Genomic DNA, 18,644 nt, shown 5'->3' with positions numbered 1-18,644 from the left:
AACAGCACTTACGAGCAATGACATTTGTGGACTCGGCCCCAGAGTCGTTCTGCTGCTTCATTTGTAGCATCAACCATATTACCTTCATTGCGTCGCAACTCTCCGTAGCACTGCACGGAAATAACCAGACCTGTGTGTACAAAAGTTCCTCGGCAGGAGCAAGGCAATCGTCATGATTATGGCGTGCATTCCTCTTGTCGAGACTCTGGCAAGGACCGGCACGCTCTTCTATCGGCCCAAACTCTTTCCCAGGCACGATACGGCACTTAGGAGGCGCGGGATGGCAGGCAATGAGACGAGCAAGACGATCTATCTACCGGGCGGGATCTCTTACGGGTTATGGACAATAGCTGTAGCTCAGTTGGAGGTGACTGGTAAAGGAACTAATGGCTTCGATAGAAATATTGGGCTCTTCTAGTGCGAGTTCGTCGTGCAAGAGCAGTATGTGGTGCGCTTCTGACAGTTACGGCCAAAATACGTCGCATTTTGACCTTAAACTTATTGAGAAGTAGCAGTTCGTCGTCTGAGGGCTTTAATTTGTGCTGAAGTGTGTGTGTCTGTCAATTTTAATCTATAGTGTCACACATTCGAAGCAGTCAGGAAGATTCTGAATGTGCCTCAGACGCATTGCAGCTACGAAGGCATACTGACGTATTTTGTTCTTATTTTCTTTTTTAATTTTGCCCCGTGTTCTTATGGGAGTCGTTCGCAGGTTGTTGCAGATGGCTTCTCTCAGCAAGAAATAGCTGTGAAAGTTGGTCGATTTGATTCCTGGGATTTATCTTCCCAAGGCAACTCTGGGGAAATGAGCGACACCGAAGTGGAGGGCTCCGGACCAAAGTTCACCACCTGGCGTTCTTTAACACATGCTAAAATCTCAGTGCACGAGCTCTTTTGCATTTAACCACCATCACAATTGGACCCGCGAATTTGTGCTCAGCAGCAGAACACTATAGCTACTGCGTCACCTGCGGCGGGTTGACTTTGAAAGTTCCTGCTGCTTAGAAAATACCCACGGCATTAGGTTAGTGCCGTTTCCGATACGGTTGCGTTTATTTAACTTTAGTCATAAAATGGGAAATATCGAAGGATTCTTGCTGAACATAGGTGGCTTGAATGATTTAAGGGCGTACTATTTATAGAAACGTAATGCGCTGGACTGTATGAAAATCCAAGCTCTTACTGCCCCGTTTCTATACTTTCAATTACAATTCCTCAGATTTTCTTAGACAACACGCCACGTTTCACAAATACTGAAATGATGGAGATGATTCGAGTTAACGTTATAAGATGGCCTAATTAAACATGAACGCTCGTGAGTGGTCACAGCGTACTTTGAAACATCACGGTGTGAATTATTCTGCAACAGGTCAAACACAGCGCGAAATGTGGCATTCATGCGCAGGCTATCATCGAGTCTTAGTGACTAAGGAGGAACGCAATATAAAGGTTGCGAACTAGAAAAATGTTACTCATAGAGTACTAGTGTTAAGAAGCGGTCACGCAAAAAATGCTAGCCGAATATTCAGTTGCGTCATAAGCAGTAAACGACGCTATATGTCAATAACACCATAAGGGTGCGCCTTGAGTTCTAAAGATGGCTCAACCGCACTAGTATCCTTCATGTGGCAGAGCACGCTTTACAAGCGTTCACCGTAGGTTCTTGCATTTTCATAGTCGGCGGCCAAGCCAATTACACGTATGGCTGTCTACAGTCCAGATAACGGCACCCCACTTACCTGCGAATACTTGCTATCCAAGTGGTACTTCGTAATTGGGAGCGGTTGAGTTGCACGCCATAACTGCATTTACTCACAGCTCACTACCTAAGAGACCTTCAGACAATTATTCCTTCCTAATGTCATGGGACGTCTTTGTGAGGCGCCTTTCTTCAAGACAATTAATTGTAGAGCCCTTCCGCAAAGACGCACGCACGCAAGCAGAAAAAAATAATACGAAAGGGAGGGAAGAAGTGATTTCTGGCATGTTAGAGCGGATTCACATGCAATGTTGATATATGAATTCAGTCATACCAACTCACCGGGCTATGTTTAATTTTTGCATTGCATCTCTTGTGTACAGAGCTACACATTTGTTAAACCTTACTTGTCATTTAATTGCTTTACTGCACGTGTTGCAATTTAAGAATTGGGCTCAAGTCAGACCATAACAGTATGTCAGCGTTTCGTTGCTTCTTCCCTGCCACTTTGTTTTTCACGTTGTTTAAATATTTTGACAACTTCATATCGCCCAGCTCTCATCCCTTATATATGAAGCGCAGAAAGAAAGCCCGCACACAGATCAGCTGCCTGTTGCCGTTCGAAATGGGAAAAAGAAAGCTCGATCAAAAACACGTTTTACGCTCTGCCTCGGAAGTAGCGGTGGCCCCTGAAGTTACGTTGGTCGCTTGTTTCACCGCCGCGAACATGACGTCGCTTGATCGGCTGTGTCTCGTTGCTTCTGCCGCATTCTAGCCGAGGACTGAGGCGGCATCTTTCGCATCAGCAAATTTTCCGCGCGATGAGACCTTGTCGTCTCGGTAGTGGCGACGGCGGTGGCGGCGGCGGCGGGAATCCCCATTGCCAGTCGAGGACTCACGTCGCCCGTACATGATGCATCGTCCTCTGTGTGCGGTGGAGCGTGTGTGGCCAGATCAGTTTCTCTTTTCGCCGGCTGCGTGGCAGAATGCCTGCGCGTCTGGGATGGCTACGCACGTGATGCGGCAGCTTCGAGCATGGCCTGCGGCCGCTTGTGTATCTGGTGCACTCGTGCGTTCGCTGCGAAAACATGCCTATCTGGCTTCCACTCAGCCGCCGCTTTGTTATGATAGCGTAACTTACTTGACGTTCATCCTTGCCACGCATACTGTTTGTTTACCTCCCTTCATTTTTTATCGTTGGTAGCTACCGAAGGAGCTGGAAATATCATTTGTTTGCGGTAATGTCAGATAGTTCATTCCAAGCAGCTACTACAATATAGGTTATTACTCTAGTAGAGAAGATGGGGGAGCAAATGAAGTAGCGAATGATAGTGATGCGGAGGCAAAAAGGGGATGTGTATGCACACAATAACGCGACCCTGATGAAACCGCATGTCAACGATAATTCCCTCGATCGAGCGCACATGCTTCCACTTGTGATCCTAAAAAAAAAGTGTTTTTCAAACCGTAGGCATTTTTTTACACCAAGTGCACCGATTGCCCCAGACACTTTCTGTTTTCACCGAATCTGCCTCATTTTACGACACTGCATGAAGTAGGGACGAAGGATAGACAACGCTTCTATTTCCTCTTCGCCGTGCCCTCTACATTGTCCTGATGCCCATTATGCTAATTTGATTTCTTACTTCTGAGGTCAGAGCTGGGGATAACTCAGTTTTTTTCCTGCCTCGCACTGCGAAAGCGTGAACCTGTTCGAGGCTGGCATCACTGTTGGTGGCAGCAAACCTGATGTGCTCAACTCGGTGAAGTACATTTGTTTTTAGCACACGCTGCTATAGCTGTCGTGTAGTGCCATACAGTTTTCACCCGATTTTAAGGACAAAAAAAAAGAAGCATGTCAAAAGGAATTCGCACTTCATTTCAGGCCTACATTCACGCACTTCCATTTTCCTGCGGTCCCGTCTATATCGGCCAAAGAGGCCTATGCCTGAACATTAAATTGAGAGAGCATAGGCACTCGCTAACAGGTAATGCCTAATCACATGTCGCGCGCCATTGCTCTGAGGATGGGTGACATGCATAGAGGAATTTATGACATGTCATTTATATTCATTTTTAATTCATGATTTTAATGCCCCCGGCATTCATTGGCCTACTTCAACACTTGTGAAAGAGACTGCCATAAATAGAGAACTAGTTGCTTTTTCTCTTTTATTCAACCTTGTTCAGATTACCAATAAACCTACACGATGCGGTGCTCTGCTCGACTTAGTTTTCGTCAGTTCTAACATAGTTGCAAAGGGTTACAGAAGTGATGTCATCGAGGGAATTTCTGATCACCAGGCCGTTCTTGTCTCTCTAAATTTCTCGGTCACTAAGCAAAACTTTGTTTTCTCTACATTTCCTGATTTTAATCGCGCTGATGATGTTTCAATAATAGACGCTTTGTCTGATAGTTTTGAAGAATTTGCTGCACTGAGTACTACTTGTGATGTTAACGCATTGGTAACTTATTTCGAATGCTTGGTTAAAAAAAGTATTGAGCGTTTTATTCCTTTAAAAACTAAGAAGAAAAACGTGAAAATTCCCTGGATGACGCGAGATATACTACATCTGACACGTCGTGTAAATAGACTAAGGTGTAAGAGGCGCTTTACCGACCAGACAGCCATGACGACTTTCATTAAAGCAAAAGAGGAGCTTAGGCTGAAAATTAATTGCGCTAAAGATTTCTTCTTCGGTGTGCAGCTGCAGGGCCTACTAAAAACCAACCCGCGTAAATTTTGGTCATCTGTTTTGCCACGCGACTCGACGGCTACTTCTATGGTGATTAACAATGATTCTACCAATGATCCAGTTCATATTTCAAACGCATTTAATGAATACTTCAAGTCCGTTTTCACTCGCGACAACAACGTCATCCAACCAGATATCATTGCTCGTAGTGACGTACCCATCAATGACATTAATATTACCGAAGAAGGTGTATTGAACTTAATATTGAAACTCGATACTAAGAAGTCTGCTGGGCCTGATGGCATTCCGAACTTGTTTTTGGTGCGGTACTCATTATGGACCTGTCGCTACCTCACCGTCATATTTCGCAAGTCGCTGGCTTCCTCTACAGTACCCTCATCCTGGAAAATGGCTCAAGTTCTTCCTTTATTCAAGGCCGGTGACAAACACGTCTTATCTAATTATCGACCAATTTCTATAACCTCTCATTCTTGTAAAATGTTAGAGCATATTATTTACAAACACATTATGGAATACCTTGAGTCACATAAATTACTAACTAATTTCCAGCACGGCTTCAGACGTGGGTTCAGCACATTAACACAGCTAAGTGAATTTACACATGACATTTGTATTAACCTCGACATGGGCAACCAAATTGACGCAATCTTCATTGACTTTTCAAAGGCATTTGATACAGTGATTCATACGAAATTAATGTATAAACTTGACGCCATCCTTAATAATCCCCACATTCTCAGCTGGATTTCTAGTTTTCTGTCCGATCGATCTCAATTTGTGTCCTTTAACAGAGCTAATTCCAGGGTGACAGAGGTGCCTTCAGGAGTACCACAAGGTTCCGTGCTGGGTCCGTTGCTTTTCTTGATCTTCATAAACGATTTGCCTCATCACATAACCTCAAATATACGTTTGTATGCTGATGACTGTGTATTGTATCATAAAATTTCCTCCTTTGATGACCATTTACAGCTTCAAAAATCATTTTCTAATTTTAGCTCTTGGTGCGATACCTGGCAAATGACAATTAACGTCCGTAAAACCGTTGTTATGACTTTCACTAATAAAACGACCCCTTCCGCGTTTACTTACAAAGTTAATAATACTCCAATTCAGAGCGTTAGTGAATATAAATACCTTGGTCTCGTTTTCACACCCAGTATGTCTTGGTCGAAGCACATAGATTTAATAACCTCAAAAGCCCTGAAAAAGTTAGGCTATCTGCGCCGCACATTGACCACAGCCCCAAGAGATACTAAACTACTCATGTATAAATCGCTAATCCGGCCTATACTCGATTATGCTTCTCCCGTCTGGAATCCACACAAACAGTGCCACATTAATCAAATTGAGGCCATCCAAAAGAAAGCGATCCGCTTCATATGTCGTAGGTACCATAGGGATTTTTCGCCGTATACCGCGCTTTCATCCCTAGGCTTAGAACCACTCTCAGATCGCCGACGCACGGATTCACTAAAGTTTTTGTATTGCGTTATTAACTCTTCTTGCCGTATATCTTCGGATAACTACCTAACTCCTGCGAAACCATCTAATACTAGAAGTCACCATCACCTAAACATCTCACCTTATTTCGCCCGTACGGACACATTTAAATACAGTTTATTTCCCCGTGCAATCGAGTACTGGAATTCTTTGCCTGGTGCTACTCGTTCTCTTCCTTTAAACTTATTCTTGGCGGCCATTGAATAGTTTTGGTTTGTGTTTGTTTGTACTATTCGTATTGGGCCTGTATTGTTTACTATTCTTCATTTCTCTGCCTTTCACACCCACTCCTGCAATAGCCCGATCGGGCTGCAGTATGTATAAATAAATAAATAAATAAATAAATAAATAAATAAATAAATAAATAAATAAATAAATAAATAAATAAATAAATAAATAAATTTATATTCTTCTAGGGTCGGTTGGCTGATATGCATTGAAGCCATTGTAGCGCAAAGAACCACGGACAAAGAAGAGGGCAGGATAGCGTCCGTGGTGTCCTGTCTTCTTCTTTGTCCGTGTTTCTCTGCTTTACAATGGCTTCTGTGCATCTCATCCTTGTCATGACATTATCTTTATTCATGTCAGGTCTGTTTTTAACGCGTTGTTTATCAAATCCGTAACATGAATGAAACGACATGACATGGCATGAATATCACCAGGTGACTGTCATGAATCACATAAATAACGAGGCGGTGGCGTCGTGGTCGCTTCTTTAACTGTATATGTATCAAGATATCTGCGACGAGACATGCGTAGATGACATGACAAGGGTGACATGGCAGGACATGCTCATGCATGTATGCATGTCATGGATTGCAGTCATACCCTGCATTCCATGTCATTGATGCAATGAAATTTACATGTCATATATATTCTGATAATGTCGAGTTTAAGAAACGACCACGACGGCATGATGTCATTGATACCATTTATGTTACGACATACGGGCCATGACAAGTATGTCATATGGTTGATCTCACGACATGGCATTATAGTGGGTGCATGCGTCATCTTCCCCATCTCTCCCGCAATGTCTATTCTGATATATATCCAGTTGAAGAAGCGACCTGGACGGGATGAGGGCGTAGGGCGCTAGATAGATGGATACACTCACAGCGCCTGAGGTTCGCCAAGAATGCTTCGCATTGAAAGAGAGAGAGAGAGAGAGCACACTTACGGCTGACGCGCCGTCGCCGGGCGACCTTGCCTCCTGGGGTGAACGGCAGTTCCTGGTGATCGCCGATGCGAGGGAGGACGAGACCGATGTAAGGCAGGCCGCCGAGTCCGACTTCGAGGAAGTGTTGTCTCCCGTCGAGGCGAGCAGCGCCACGCGGTCTTCCTCGTCCTCCTCCTCTTCGTCCTCGTCCGCCGGCTCGTCGTCCTGCGGCTCGGTGTCGCTGTCCGGCTGTTGTGGCCAGGTGCCCCATGTCTGGTGGCTGAGGATGGGCAGCTGGCACACGAAGCACAGGGAAGACATGCACCGCGCGCCGCCGTCACCGGCGCCCCGCGCCGCGCCCGCGCCACGCGCGCCACCACGTGGTCATCGCCGCTGGCTTCAATTTCGTTTTGCGCGGGCTCGCTTCACTTTGCCAGCACTGTGGGAGGCAGACGGGCGACTAAGGCGCGCGGTTGGTGCCTCTCGGTATGTCGATTCGGCTGGGGCTCTCTGAGCGCTCCTTAAGAACCCGACAGTCTCCAAGCGAGGGTTCCGACTTCTCTGTCCGACCGAAGTCGCGCGAGGTTGCCTCCCGAGCCCGGTCAGCCTGCAAGAACGTGTCAAAAACGAAATTGAATATATAAGTGAATCTGCAGAGTCGACTAATACAAGGGAAAAAAAACTGCGATAGGGCAGAGTTGGCCAAGAGAGAGAGAGAGAAAAGGGAAGGCAGGGCCCGGTTTCACTTGGTTCGTTACCCTACACTGATGGAGGGGCACAATCAGCATGCATCGCAAGGTAACCTTGGTGCATAAAAAGTAATACGCATTGTCTGTTGAAGTCGACATTGAAATAATAGGAGTAGCTCTCCATTAATCTACAGCTTACGATAAACTGATTCACTTTCATTAGAAGTGAAAGAGCCACGTGGTAGCCACGTCAAAGGTGTGGTCTAAGGTCACGTTAAGGATACGTCAGGGAAATAAAGCTCTAGAAATCCACTGCAGTAATTAAATTATAAGGAAATGCACTGTTCGCGTGTGCTTCTGTTGTGTGACAACGCCAAAATTTTACAGCAGAGACAGATTCTGTTTTGTGTGCTGGATAGTCTGTTGACGAGAAAGCACTTCTAAATACGAGTGCCTATGTAAATAAGCAGAGAGCCAGCCGTTCTCCAGAACTCCTGTTTTACTCTCACTACGTTCCCTCTCCCACTCCGCTATTCTGTGCACTTTATTCTTACACTTAGGTTTGCTATAAGTGTAACGGGATGGTGGGTCGCAGCAATAGTTATTTTTTTATTAGCATAATCTAGCTACCTAACCTTATACGACACTAGCGTAATAAATATTATCGAAAGAGCCAGTAATCCCATCAACTTTTCTTAAGCGCACGTTTGTGAGTACGTAAGTTAACTTATAAAAACACAAGAGTTTTCAAAATTTGATCATATGCAAATATATTTATAGAGCGGGGCCCTACTTCTTTTGAATTATTGACCGTTTTCCTTTCCCTCTTTCTTGCCTTACAAGTGGCTGCAATTAATGAATTACCTGTCACCCACTGCGGTGGCTTAGCGGCTATGGTGCTGCGCCGCTAAGCATGAGGTCACGGGACCAAAGAGCAACTGCGGCGGCCACATTTCGATCGGAGCGAAATACAAAAACACTCGTGTCCCGTGTATTGGGAGCACGTTAAGGATACCTTGGTTGTTAGAACTCATCCGGAATCTCCCACTACGGCGTGCCTCATAATTAAATCGTGGTTGTGGCACGTAAAGCACCAGAATTCAATTAAGTTACTGCTTGACAAGAAAAGGACAATATTTGTGAACATGCGCATTGTTCATTAACACGTTTTCTTTATGTGGGAAGTTTCTTTTCCTAAATTAAGGCTGTTTTTACTTCAACATACAGGAGCAACCTCTGCAAAGCTGCTTTATCAGGAAGGATTTGCCTGAGGAGGAGGAAAGCCTTGGGTTGTGGGTGTGTTAATTTAAGCACAAGAAATGCGCTGATTATCTCAGGAGCGGTTTTTGCGTGATAAGACAGTAACATAGCCAGGCAGCAGAGGAAAATAAGGCAGCTGAGTTGTTGGCTTATGGGAACACATCATAATCAGCACTGAAAATGAATGCTAAAGAAATGGGAACATGGAGGAGAATCAAGTGCTCTTAGCAGATCAATGATCTCGACATCCAAAACACTGACGATAAAAGACAGTCTAAAGAAATAATTCATGACTGAATGCGCGACACAGGAAAGGGGGAAACTCCAACGAATACCTTCGAAGGCGAGTAAATTTTTTGCCCGAGCAGTGAGCGCGTTTTGCAATAATAAGCAATCACTCACACCGAAGCTGGAAACAACTATATACCGTTACACATTCTATTGCCGAGTCAAGCCTGAGATTTTATCGAGAATCTTATGTTCCGCTGAACAGGCTTCTTAAAATAGCATCGCTCTTTCTTGGAAAGCTGCTTTAGAAAAGCGTGCCTCTACTGAAAAGAAATTCAAAACAAGAAACTTCTTCTTTAACTGGGCATGAGGCAACCCCATATTTCATGCGAACTTTTCTCGCATCTGTATCCGTGGTTTTCTAAGGAACCTAACAGGTTTTCTCTTACTCTGGGTAGCGTTGAAAAATAAATGCGAGGATACGAGGCAAGAGAACGAAGCGTTTAAAAGGGCGAGCAGCTTCTTTCTTTCCCTCATTGCCTTTAGCCTTATCATTTTCCCGAACCAGCTCTCCGGTTTCCCCATTACCTTCCATACACTCATTCCCTCAGGTTCATAGGGAATGCCGAAAACATTTTTCATGTTTCAAAAAAGAAGCGTAAATTGAAACGAGCCAAACAAACAAAGAACCACGTGTGAGGCGAAGAAAGAACGCCTGTGGTGTTCGTCTCTCGACGCTCGCATCGCCGGTGTTCAACAACACTGCTCTTCCTCTCATCTTGGCGAGTTTCGTGCTTTCACGCACAATTCCCAGCGCGAGCGAGCGCGCGACACCAGGGAGAAGTACAGGAAGTAAAATAAGAAAGTGGGGCACAGCTAATGCAACGCAAGGCTATGCCATTCTCCGGTAGGCCGCACGCTTTGTTTACCCATGGGTAGCGCCGATAGTGGATGAGCACGCGTGCGAAGGCTAACGCGCAAGGTTTCGGCGATCCTCTCTTCGTTCGCGTCCTGCAACTCAATCCCCGCAGGCGAGTTTTTCTCTTTGTGTCTGGCGAACAGCGAACGAGTGATCAAAAGATAAACATGTGAGGGACGAACTTGGCAAACGCAGCTATACCTACTCGCTCATGGAATCCAGGTGAGCGGGATGCTTTGGCATTGGGGATACTGGCGCGGATATAAGGATCGAAGCAGAGGGTTTAGTGCGGGTGGAGCCACCTGGGACAAAGCGTGGTCTCGTGACGATGGGGAGGTACAGTAAAGAAGGGCGGCAAGTGGTTTGTCTAAAGTGATTCTAACCAGCCTCGATGCACCTCAGCCCTGCTAGGTTTGAAGACGCAGGTGAGCGAAGCGCTGTCCGGACCTATCAGTGCATGTGAGGGGCACCGAAATTGGCTGCGGCTATATGCGCTGGAAAGTTCGCTTAGCGCCGTCGGAGACACCATTGATCCCGACTCGTTTGGGAGAAGGCCGGCCGGAGCATACACGAGCAGCGTCAGTGTTGTTAGCATGCGCGAAATACTAAGAAACGTGTTAGCGAGAGTGTGCCTTATTATATTACAGAACCTTACAGTAGTGAAACTTGAACAAAATAGACGGGTCAGAGGAAGACGGGAACCTTAAAGCGACACCATAAGAAAACAGTAAGCCGTGGTATATTGATAAATTGTTCATCTCTATATTTATAATCGTTTGATATGTGTCAATATGCCTATGATTTCGCAGAATAGGAAATTGCCAATGAATGTGCCGCTGTTACTCTGTAAATAGGATTGAAAATGCACCAGATTTAATCCAAAGATTCACAAATATTCAAAGAGAAATTTTTGTGTGCCAATCTGCAGTCTATGATAGCCATTACACACACACAAAAAAAAAAATCAAGCCTCACTGAAAATAGAAAAACGAGCAGTAATGTGAGCACGAGTAAAACTAAGCTATTTAGTTTGGAAGTGTGAGCTAGATGTCACATCAGCCTGATTACGCCCACTGCAGGGCAAAGGCCTCTCCCATACTTCTCCAATTACCCCGGTCATGTACTAATTGTGGCCATGTCATCCCTGCAAACTTCTCAATCTCATCCGCACACCTAACATTCTGCCCCCCCCCCCCCCCCTGCTACGCTTCACTTCCCTTTGGAATCCAGTCCGTAACCTTTAATGACCATCGGTTATCTTCCCTCCTCATTACATGTCCTCCCATGCCCATTTCTTTTTCTTGATTTTAACTAAGATGTCACTAACTCGCGTTTGTTCCCTCAACCAATTTGCTCTTTTCTTATCCATTAACGTTACTCCCATCATTCTTCTTTCCGTAGCTCGTTGCGTCGTCCTGAGCTAGATGTCAGTTTTGGTTAAACATCAGAACTAATATTGAGGAAGCGATAAATATTGAGTGACAGAGCAAAGGGCTCGGACGTAACGTCAAGGATACATGACCTGCATGTCTTGCCATTAAGACCTTTGAGCCGCGTCTGTCGCTCTAGGAGGCTATGACGTAAGCTATCAAGCACTCTTTCAAAGTGCTGGACACCGTGTCTACGAGTTTGCAAAGTGAGGAAAACAGAACCCTTTCAATAGGCTAGGAGCCCTTACTGAGAGCAAACTACAAATTGGGGGAGATCTGAAAAAAGGGGGTAGGAGACATCAGTAGCGGCTCTATAGAGGTCATCAGAGAGGTGGGGAAATGTGTCCTCGAAGCCTCCGGTGGAGAGGATGATACGTATTACCACAAGGGCAATGCGTAAGCGTTGGTTCGAGCACAGAAAGCGTGCCAGGGAAAACGGTGCGAGGCTGGCGTATACAGATCGCCCCCACCCTGGTGACAAGTACTGCATGCCTGTGAAGGCTGTGATGGAGGCGGATGGCGCCAGGCACCTGCACAAGAATGGGCAGTCCGCTGAGGAAGATAAATTGCACAAGAGGCCGTTATAGAATCCGGGCCACGCCACGAGTGCCTCTGGCTGGACAATGGCGTTCCGGTGCAAAACGCTCCCCAGTGCGATCCACACAGAGAGGTTCGAGGGTAAGTGATGAAGTGGACGCGAAGCGCTCGGTGAGGAACGGGTGGAAATGAAAGCCGAGAGGGAGGGAGGGACTGCGTGTAGGTCGACGTTGTGGGTGTTAGATGAGAGAATAACGGCCACTGATAGCCCCTGATCGTGCAAGGTCCGAAATGAGATTTCCCCCCTTTCGCCTTACATCCTTTTGTAAAGGGTCCACGGTGGTGGTCGCTGAATAGAAAATTGGACGGGTGAATCCAGCAGTGTGGGGGAGGGGGGGGGAGGGAATGGCAGATAATGGAAAGTGAGAGTGCAGCGAGATATTTTGAGAAAGTTACGTTTCTCTTTGCTTACCTGAACTCAACGGTCCATGAAATCTACGGCCTGTGGAGCTAGGAAAGGTGAAGAATCCGTCGAGCAGTGAAACTAAACATAATGTTGGTGCCGAATTATGTTGCGTCTGTTCAGCGTGATATAGAAAGACTGGAAGTCAATAGAGGGCCCCAAAACTATGCGGAGTGATAACTTTTTTTTTTCTTACAGACCACTTTATCGTTTTCGTAGCAGTTCTTTCACTAGGTAATTCTCTTCATTTTAAGACTTTCGTTTTTCTTTCAGTGGAATATGAGTAGAGTTCGCGGAGGTGCACCTAGAAGATAAACAAACAGGTGTTGAATGCTTTGCCCCACGCGTTTGAACAAGACTAAGCTCCTAAGCAGAATACCCCTTTATTGGGTGGGTGCGTTTATAATAATGACTGCCCTTCCTTTATGTATTCCACGTGGCTGCAGCAACGTTTTCGCTTACTCTGATGGCAGAAGGTCCATATTTCACCCGCCGTGGTTGCTCGGTGGCTATGGTGTTAGGCTGCTGAGCACGAGGCCGCGGGATCGAATCCCGGCCACGGCGGCCGCATTTCGATGGGGGCGAAATGCGAAAACACCCGTGTACTTAGATTTAGGTGCACGTTAAAGAACCCCAGGTGGTCGAAATTTCCGGAGTCCCCCACTACGGCGTGCCTCATAATCAGAAAGTGGTTTTGGCACGTAAAACCTCATATATTATTATTATTAAGGTCCATATTTTGATAGCTGGTTATTCGCAGCCACACCTAACGCACGAATGCAAGTCTGAATTAAAACAAAGAGGAGCGTAAATTTTCTTCACCTTGATCATCATCTGCACCGCACTATTTAATGATCGCATGGCGGGTACCTATAGCATGCTAGGCTTCGAGCCAAAAGAGAAAACCATGTGTGAACCTTGCAGCGGTGACAGTTCTTATGCATTCAAGCTGGCAATTGCACTTACATTTTTCATAGACACCGAGAATGAGTGCGAGGTTGTTCTGAGTGCACATGAAGAACCATCGCTAACTCGAATTTTATTCTCAACAAGATAATTGAAAACTCGAAAGTTCTCTCAGATCAATATGTAAACTTCAAGGAAGAAAAAGAAATACCGTAACGCAAGATGGCTACACTTGTCTAGTAACACACACACGCGCACGCACGCAGAGAAGAGAAAACTATCTGTTAGTTTGATAAGCGCACTGCAGTGAAAAATGAAGCGAGACATTTCCAGAAGTTTTATTCATTCCCCTAGTCATGTTCGAATTGCCTCAAAGGTGTCCCAATGAGAAGTGCATTTAGTAGTACTTGAGCGAGAAAAGAAGTATATGGCGAGAATTATGAGGATATCAGCACTTTGGCATCATTACCATGGTTGATTTATATTGTAAACAAATCGATTGTAGTTTATTTGGGTTAGATCACTTGGAAGTTAGGCGGTAATGAGAAGCATAACCGAAGAAACCACCCGCTTTAAAGACACTTATCGATGAAAGTCTGTGAAGTGCGCGACTCCTCCTAAGTTATGCTTATTTTAGTGCTGATACGATTCGTACTAGAAAATTGCTCAATAAAGGGAAAATCAGACATCCTACTGTTCATAGCAATTGCTACAAAGGAAACCGATAAGGGTTCCTCGAAAGAAAAGCCTCATAGTTGAAGAAAAATTCATCCTGGGCCGGGACTCGAACCAGGGACCACCGCCTTTTCAGGGCAGCCGCTTCCGAAACCCTACATACATGTGGGTGATTTTAATGCCCACATAAACATAAGCCACATAACCTCATAAATCAGCTTCCAGAACCCTAAATACTCGTGGATGATTTTAAAGCCTACAACAACGTGGGGGGAAATTCCCCTTGTGACGCGAAAAGTCGGCTGATAGAACAATTTCTTCTGACATCTGGTGCATGCCTATTTAATAAGAAACAGCCGCCCAATTGCAATGTACAACCGTATTCACATCCATCGACAGACCTAGCAATTGGCACTGATTCACTTCTGCTTGGCCTGAAATGGAATCTCACACACAAAAAAAAACCTTTTGGAAGTCACCACTTCCCAGTAACTCTAAATTTCCTCCCGTATTTCCCTCACTGGAAATTAACCTCAGCCGATTGGAAATGTTTCAAAGAATGAACTTATTTATCACATGATGTTTTAAGCTATTCAAATATGGATGATGCCGTGTCATATTTTACTCATTTTATTATAGACACAACGCAAAAGTCTATACCACAAACAAATGGTCTTTCATGCAGAATACGTGTCCCCTGGTAGAACGAAGATTGCTAGGAAGCGCGAATGAGGCAGAATAGGGCATGGGGCATACTTCGTCGATCGCCAATTACGGAGAATCTAATTGAATTAAAGCATGTAAATTCACAGGGAGGCGCACACGACGACAGACAAGAAGAGAAAGCTAGGTGAGGTTTCTATTAGGTATCACTTCTTCCACACAAGAGAAAAAAGTATGGGATGGTATAAGAAGAATAAAGCGACAGCGAATTATCCTCGGTAAATGATAAAGGAGATAGCCTGGAAGAACAGACCGATGATCTTGTGGAGCATTTTGAACGTGTGTCCAGCGCCACCTATTAAGCGAAGTGATTCCTAAAACACAAACAAATAACAGAAAGTAAGGCACTTGATTGTAAATGTATACAGAAAGGGCCATATAACCGTCTTTTAGTGTATTGCCGAGTTGAGAGCTGCCTTGATCGCTTGCAAGAGCTCTGCATCGGAACCTGATAGAATAATAGAATAATGTATGGCATTATTACGAACGTACACACTGATACACAGCTGACATTACTTGCACTTTTCAACACTACTTGAGCTGCCGGATATCTTCCACCCGCATGGAGATAAGCGATTGTGGTCCGTGTTTTGAAGCAAGGTAAAGATCCTTCGATGGCGGCAAGTTACCGCACGATAGCTCTCACAAGTTGCGTTTATAAGCTGTTTGAGAAAACGATCAATTGGTGACTCATACATTTCCTTCAACTAAACAAAACGCTTAATCTTTGTCAGTGTGGCTTCAGAGAAGGGCAGTCCACAACCGATCATCTTGTGCTCATTGAAAGTAATATCCGTGACGCATTTGTACAGTATTTTATCCATATTCCTCGGTATGGAGAAGGCCTACGACACAACGTGGCGCCACGGAATCTTTAGAAACTTGTTGGGAATGGGCATCCGTGGCAATATGCTAAACCTAATAGAAAGCTATTTGTCCAATCGTGCCTTCCGCGTCAAAATCGGCAACGTATTGTCACGTCCATTCATACAGGAAACTGGTGTACCTCAGGGAGGCGGGTTCAGCTGCACACTTTCTATAGCTAGGATGGCCGCACCTCGTGCTTCATTACCGCCGGCCATATTTTATTCCGTCAACGTGGACGACATTCAAATAGGCTTCAAATCCTGTAACCTTGCAGTGTGCGAGAGACAAGAACAGCAGGGCTTGAACAAGGTATCTAAGTGGGCAGACAAACACGGATTTAAAGTCAACCCCTACAAAAAGTACTGTGCTCTTTTTACAACAAAGAGAGACCTGGTTCCAGATCTGTGCGTGGAACTGTGTGGACAACAAATACCGGTCAGCAAAGAGCACAAATTTCTAGGTATAATACTTTAAGCTACTTTCATTCCACGCATAACATATCTGAAAGCGAGATGTCTCAGAACAATGAACTCACTGAAAATACTATCTCACACAAGATGGGGTAGCGACAGGATGTGTAAATGAATCTTTACAGAGCCTCATTCAATCACGGTCAGACTATGGCGCCGTAATATACAACACTGCCGCCCCGAGCGCACTAAATTATGCTTGATCCCGTCCACCATCTGGGTATCCGCCTGGCAACAGGCGCCTTCAGAACAAGCCCCATTGAAAATTTATATGTAGAATCAAATGAGCGGTCACTCCATCTGCAGAGATCATACACCAGCTTCACATATTTCCTCAAAGTGCACTCTAATCTTGAACATTTGTGTTCTAAAATTGGTAACTATTCGACGTGTACTTCACTTTTCCATAATCGATCCTCTGTGAGTCAGCCTTTCCTACTGCGTGTGTGGGAGCTTAGCGTGGAAATGGATGTCCCACTCTTCGAACATCGCTTAATGCCTCCAGCCAAGCAACTAACTTTTTGGGAGTGGTAGGTGATAAAATGTAATATACAGGGTCCATTATGAAAGTAATGCGCATTTTCTCGAAAAAATAGATTTATTGACCGGACCTGTAGAAATGGTTGAAACGCTCCATCGCGCCGTGTTATGCGCTCGCACTGCTAGGAGTAAACTGGCGACCGGCCGCGTTGGCAGGGTAGAACCCTCTCCACATTTCCCGACCTGTTTTACCGCGCTGCCTCGGATAGTCGCGTCATAATAAAATCATGAGCATTACTTTCATAATAGACCCTTATTTCTTGTAAGAGTTAAAAAATATGCTCAAGAGCCCGACATTCGAATGCATTTCCATGAACTCCAATCGAAGTAGTCTTGATCTGAATTCTTCACCGATGCATCAGAGTCGCACGTTGGCGTATCTTACACTGCTGTTGGTTCCTCTTTCCCTGAATCAGGTGTATTGAACCCACATACAAGTTACGTTACTGCAGTAGCCTATGCAGTAACGTAACGGTGCGGTGAAATACCTAAAGAAATTAAAACTAGAGAAAGCAATAATATTCACGGACTCGTTAAGTGTCGTGAACAAATGCCTTTAAGAAAACACAAAATTCCTGTTTTTATTGGGCTTTACTCATACTTGTGCAACATTTATTCACCTCGTAGAGAGAGAGAGAGAGAGGAATATAGGAAGGCAGGGGATGTTAACCAGTCGAGGGTCTGGTTGGTTACTCTACGGTGCGGCAAGGGAGAAGGGTAAGAGGGAGAAGGGAAAAAGAAGTTGCAGAGATGTGCGAGCTAAAGTTGAGTTAAAGCCGCTCGCGCGAACCAGACTTTCCGAGAAATCACCAAAGTGATCTCGCAGACACGTGACATTATGTTGGGCTCCTGGCCATAGATGCATCGAGGTTAATGTGCTAGCAGACCAAATGGCCACATCAATTATATCGCAAGCTATTAGTCCTATACCGCTGCTATTCCTGCCCCAGATCACAAGCACTTTCTGCGAACGAAACTGCGAAGCCACTGGCAACGCTCGTCGAACACTGAAACAAATAATAAGCTCCACCTGATTACGCCAAAGCTAGGTGTCTGGCTTTCCATTACAAAAATGCGAGGAACTGATGTCCTATTCTGTCACCTCAGAATAGGACGCACATATATTACTCACAAGTTTTTACTGAGTGGCAATTAACCTCTGACCTGTAGTAGATGCGGTGAATGGCTCACCGTCCTTCACGCCCTCGTAGAGTGTCGGGAAAATGAAAGACAGAGAAGAAAACATTTTCCTCTAGCATAGCGCTCTTGTGTCCCTCTCCATCCAGATTTTGTTTCTTGCTGAAGAACCACATTTTACCATCAAAGATGTCCTAGGTTTCTTGAACGATGTGGAGTTGCACGTTAATAGCCTAATATTTTCGTAGCGCATCATCTCTCCAGAGGATGCTGCTGTGATAGCAGTCCTTGTACAGCACATGCTTTCAGGTCCTTGCGCTTCAAGGGCGCTGTTAAGGCAGTAGTGGTTTTTGGAAATCTTTTGACCCTGACAAATTTTAGTATATCATAATTCTTTCATAATGTATCTTTCGTGTCTTTGGCACGCTTCAGGACCATTGCCATAATATTATAACATGTGCCCTTTACGGACTTAAGCATTTTTACGCGCCGTTTTTTAGGCCCCATAACAGCCCCGTCACATCCATTGCTCGTAATTCACCGCTTCACCTCCAACTTATTTCCACTGGCCTGGAGACCTATGGTTATACTTGGCCCTTGTGCCACAAAACACTATATTCATCATTATACAAGGGAACCAAAGTACGCTCCGTAAATTAAAAGGGTAAATATAGTAGGACCTTCTGTCATGATAAACTGCACAGAAAAAGAAACATTGAAATTT

The 18,644-nt window shown here is 45.0% G+C and overlaps 2 protein-coding genes across 12 annotated transcripts in view; one reads left to right on the top strand and one right to left on the bottom strand.

Moving 5' to 3' along the window:
- Window positions 1-7,425, bottom strand: part of rsh (radish) — a 171,101-nt gene extending 163,676 nt beyond the window's left edge. For 2 of the 3 annotated variants that reach the window (XM_065455202.2, XM_065455199.2), the window contains exon 1: window positions 7,098-7,425. In XM_065455202.2, the coding sequence (XP_065311274.1) occupies window positions 7,098-7,397 (300 nt within the window). In that variant the 5' untranslated portion in view covers window positions 7,398-7,425. The remainder of the gene's footprint in view (window positions 1-7,097) is intronic. The other variant, XM_065455200.2, reaches the window with a different exon arrangement.
- Window positions 1-18,644, top strand: part of LOC135920938 (uncharacterized) — an 842,780-nt gene that overhangs the window by 318,025 nt on the left and 506,111 nt on the right. The gene's annotated exons all lie outside the window — the stretch shown is intronic.

This window comes from Dermacentor albipictus, chromosome 4 (genome assembly GCF_038994185.2).
Source record: "Dermacentor albipictus isolate Rhodes 1998 colony chromosome 4, USDA_Dalb.pri_finalv2, whole genome shotgun sequence".
NCBI lineage: Eukaryota > Metazoa > Arthropoda > Arachnida > Ixodida > Ixodidae > Dermacentor > Dermacentor albipictus.
The sequence above is the reverse complement of the archived record's forward strand: the minus strand, read 5'-3'. Positions and strand labels throughout refer to the sequence as shown.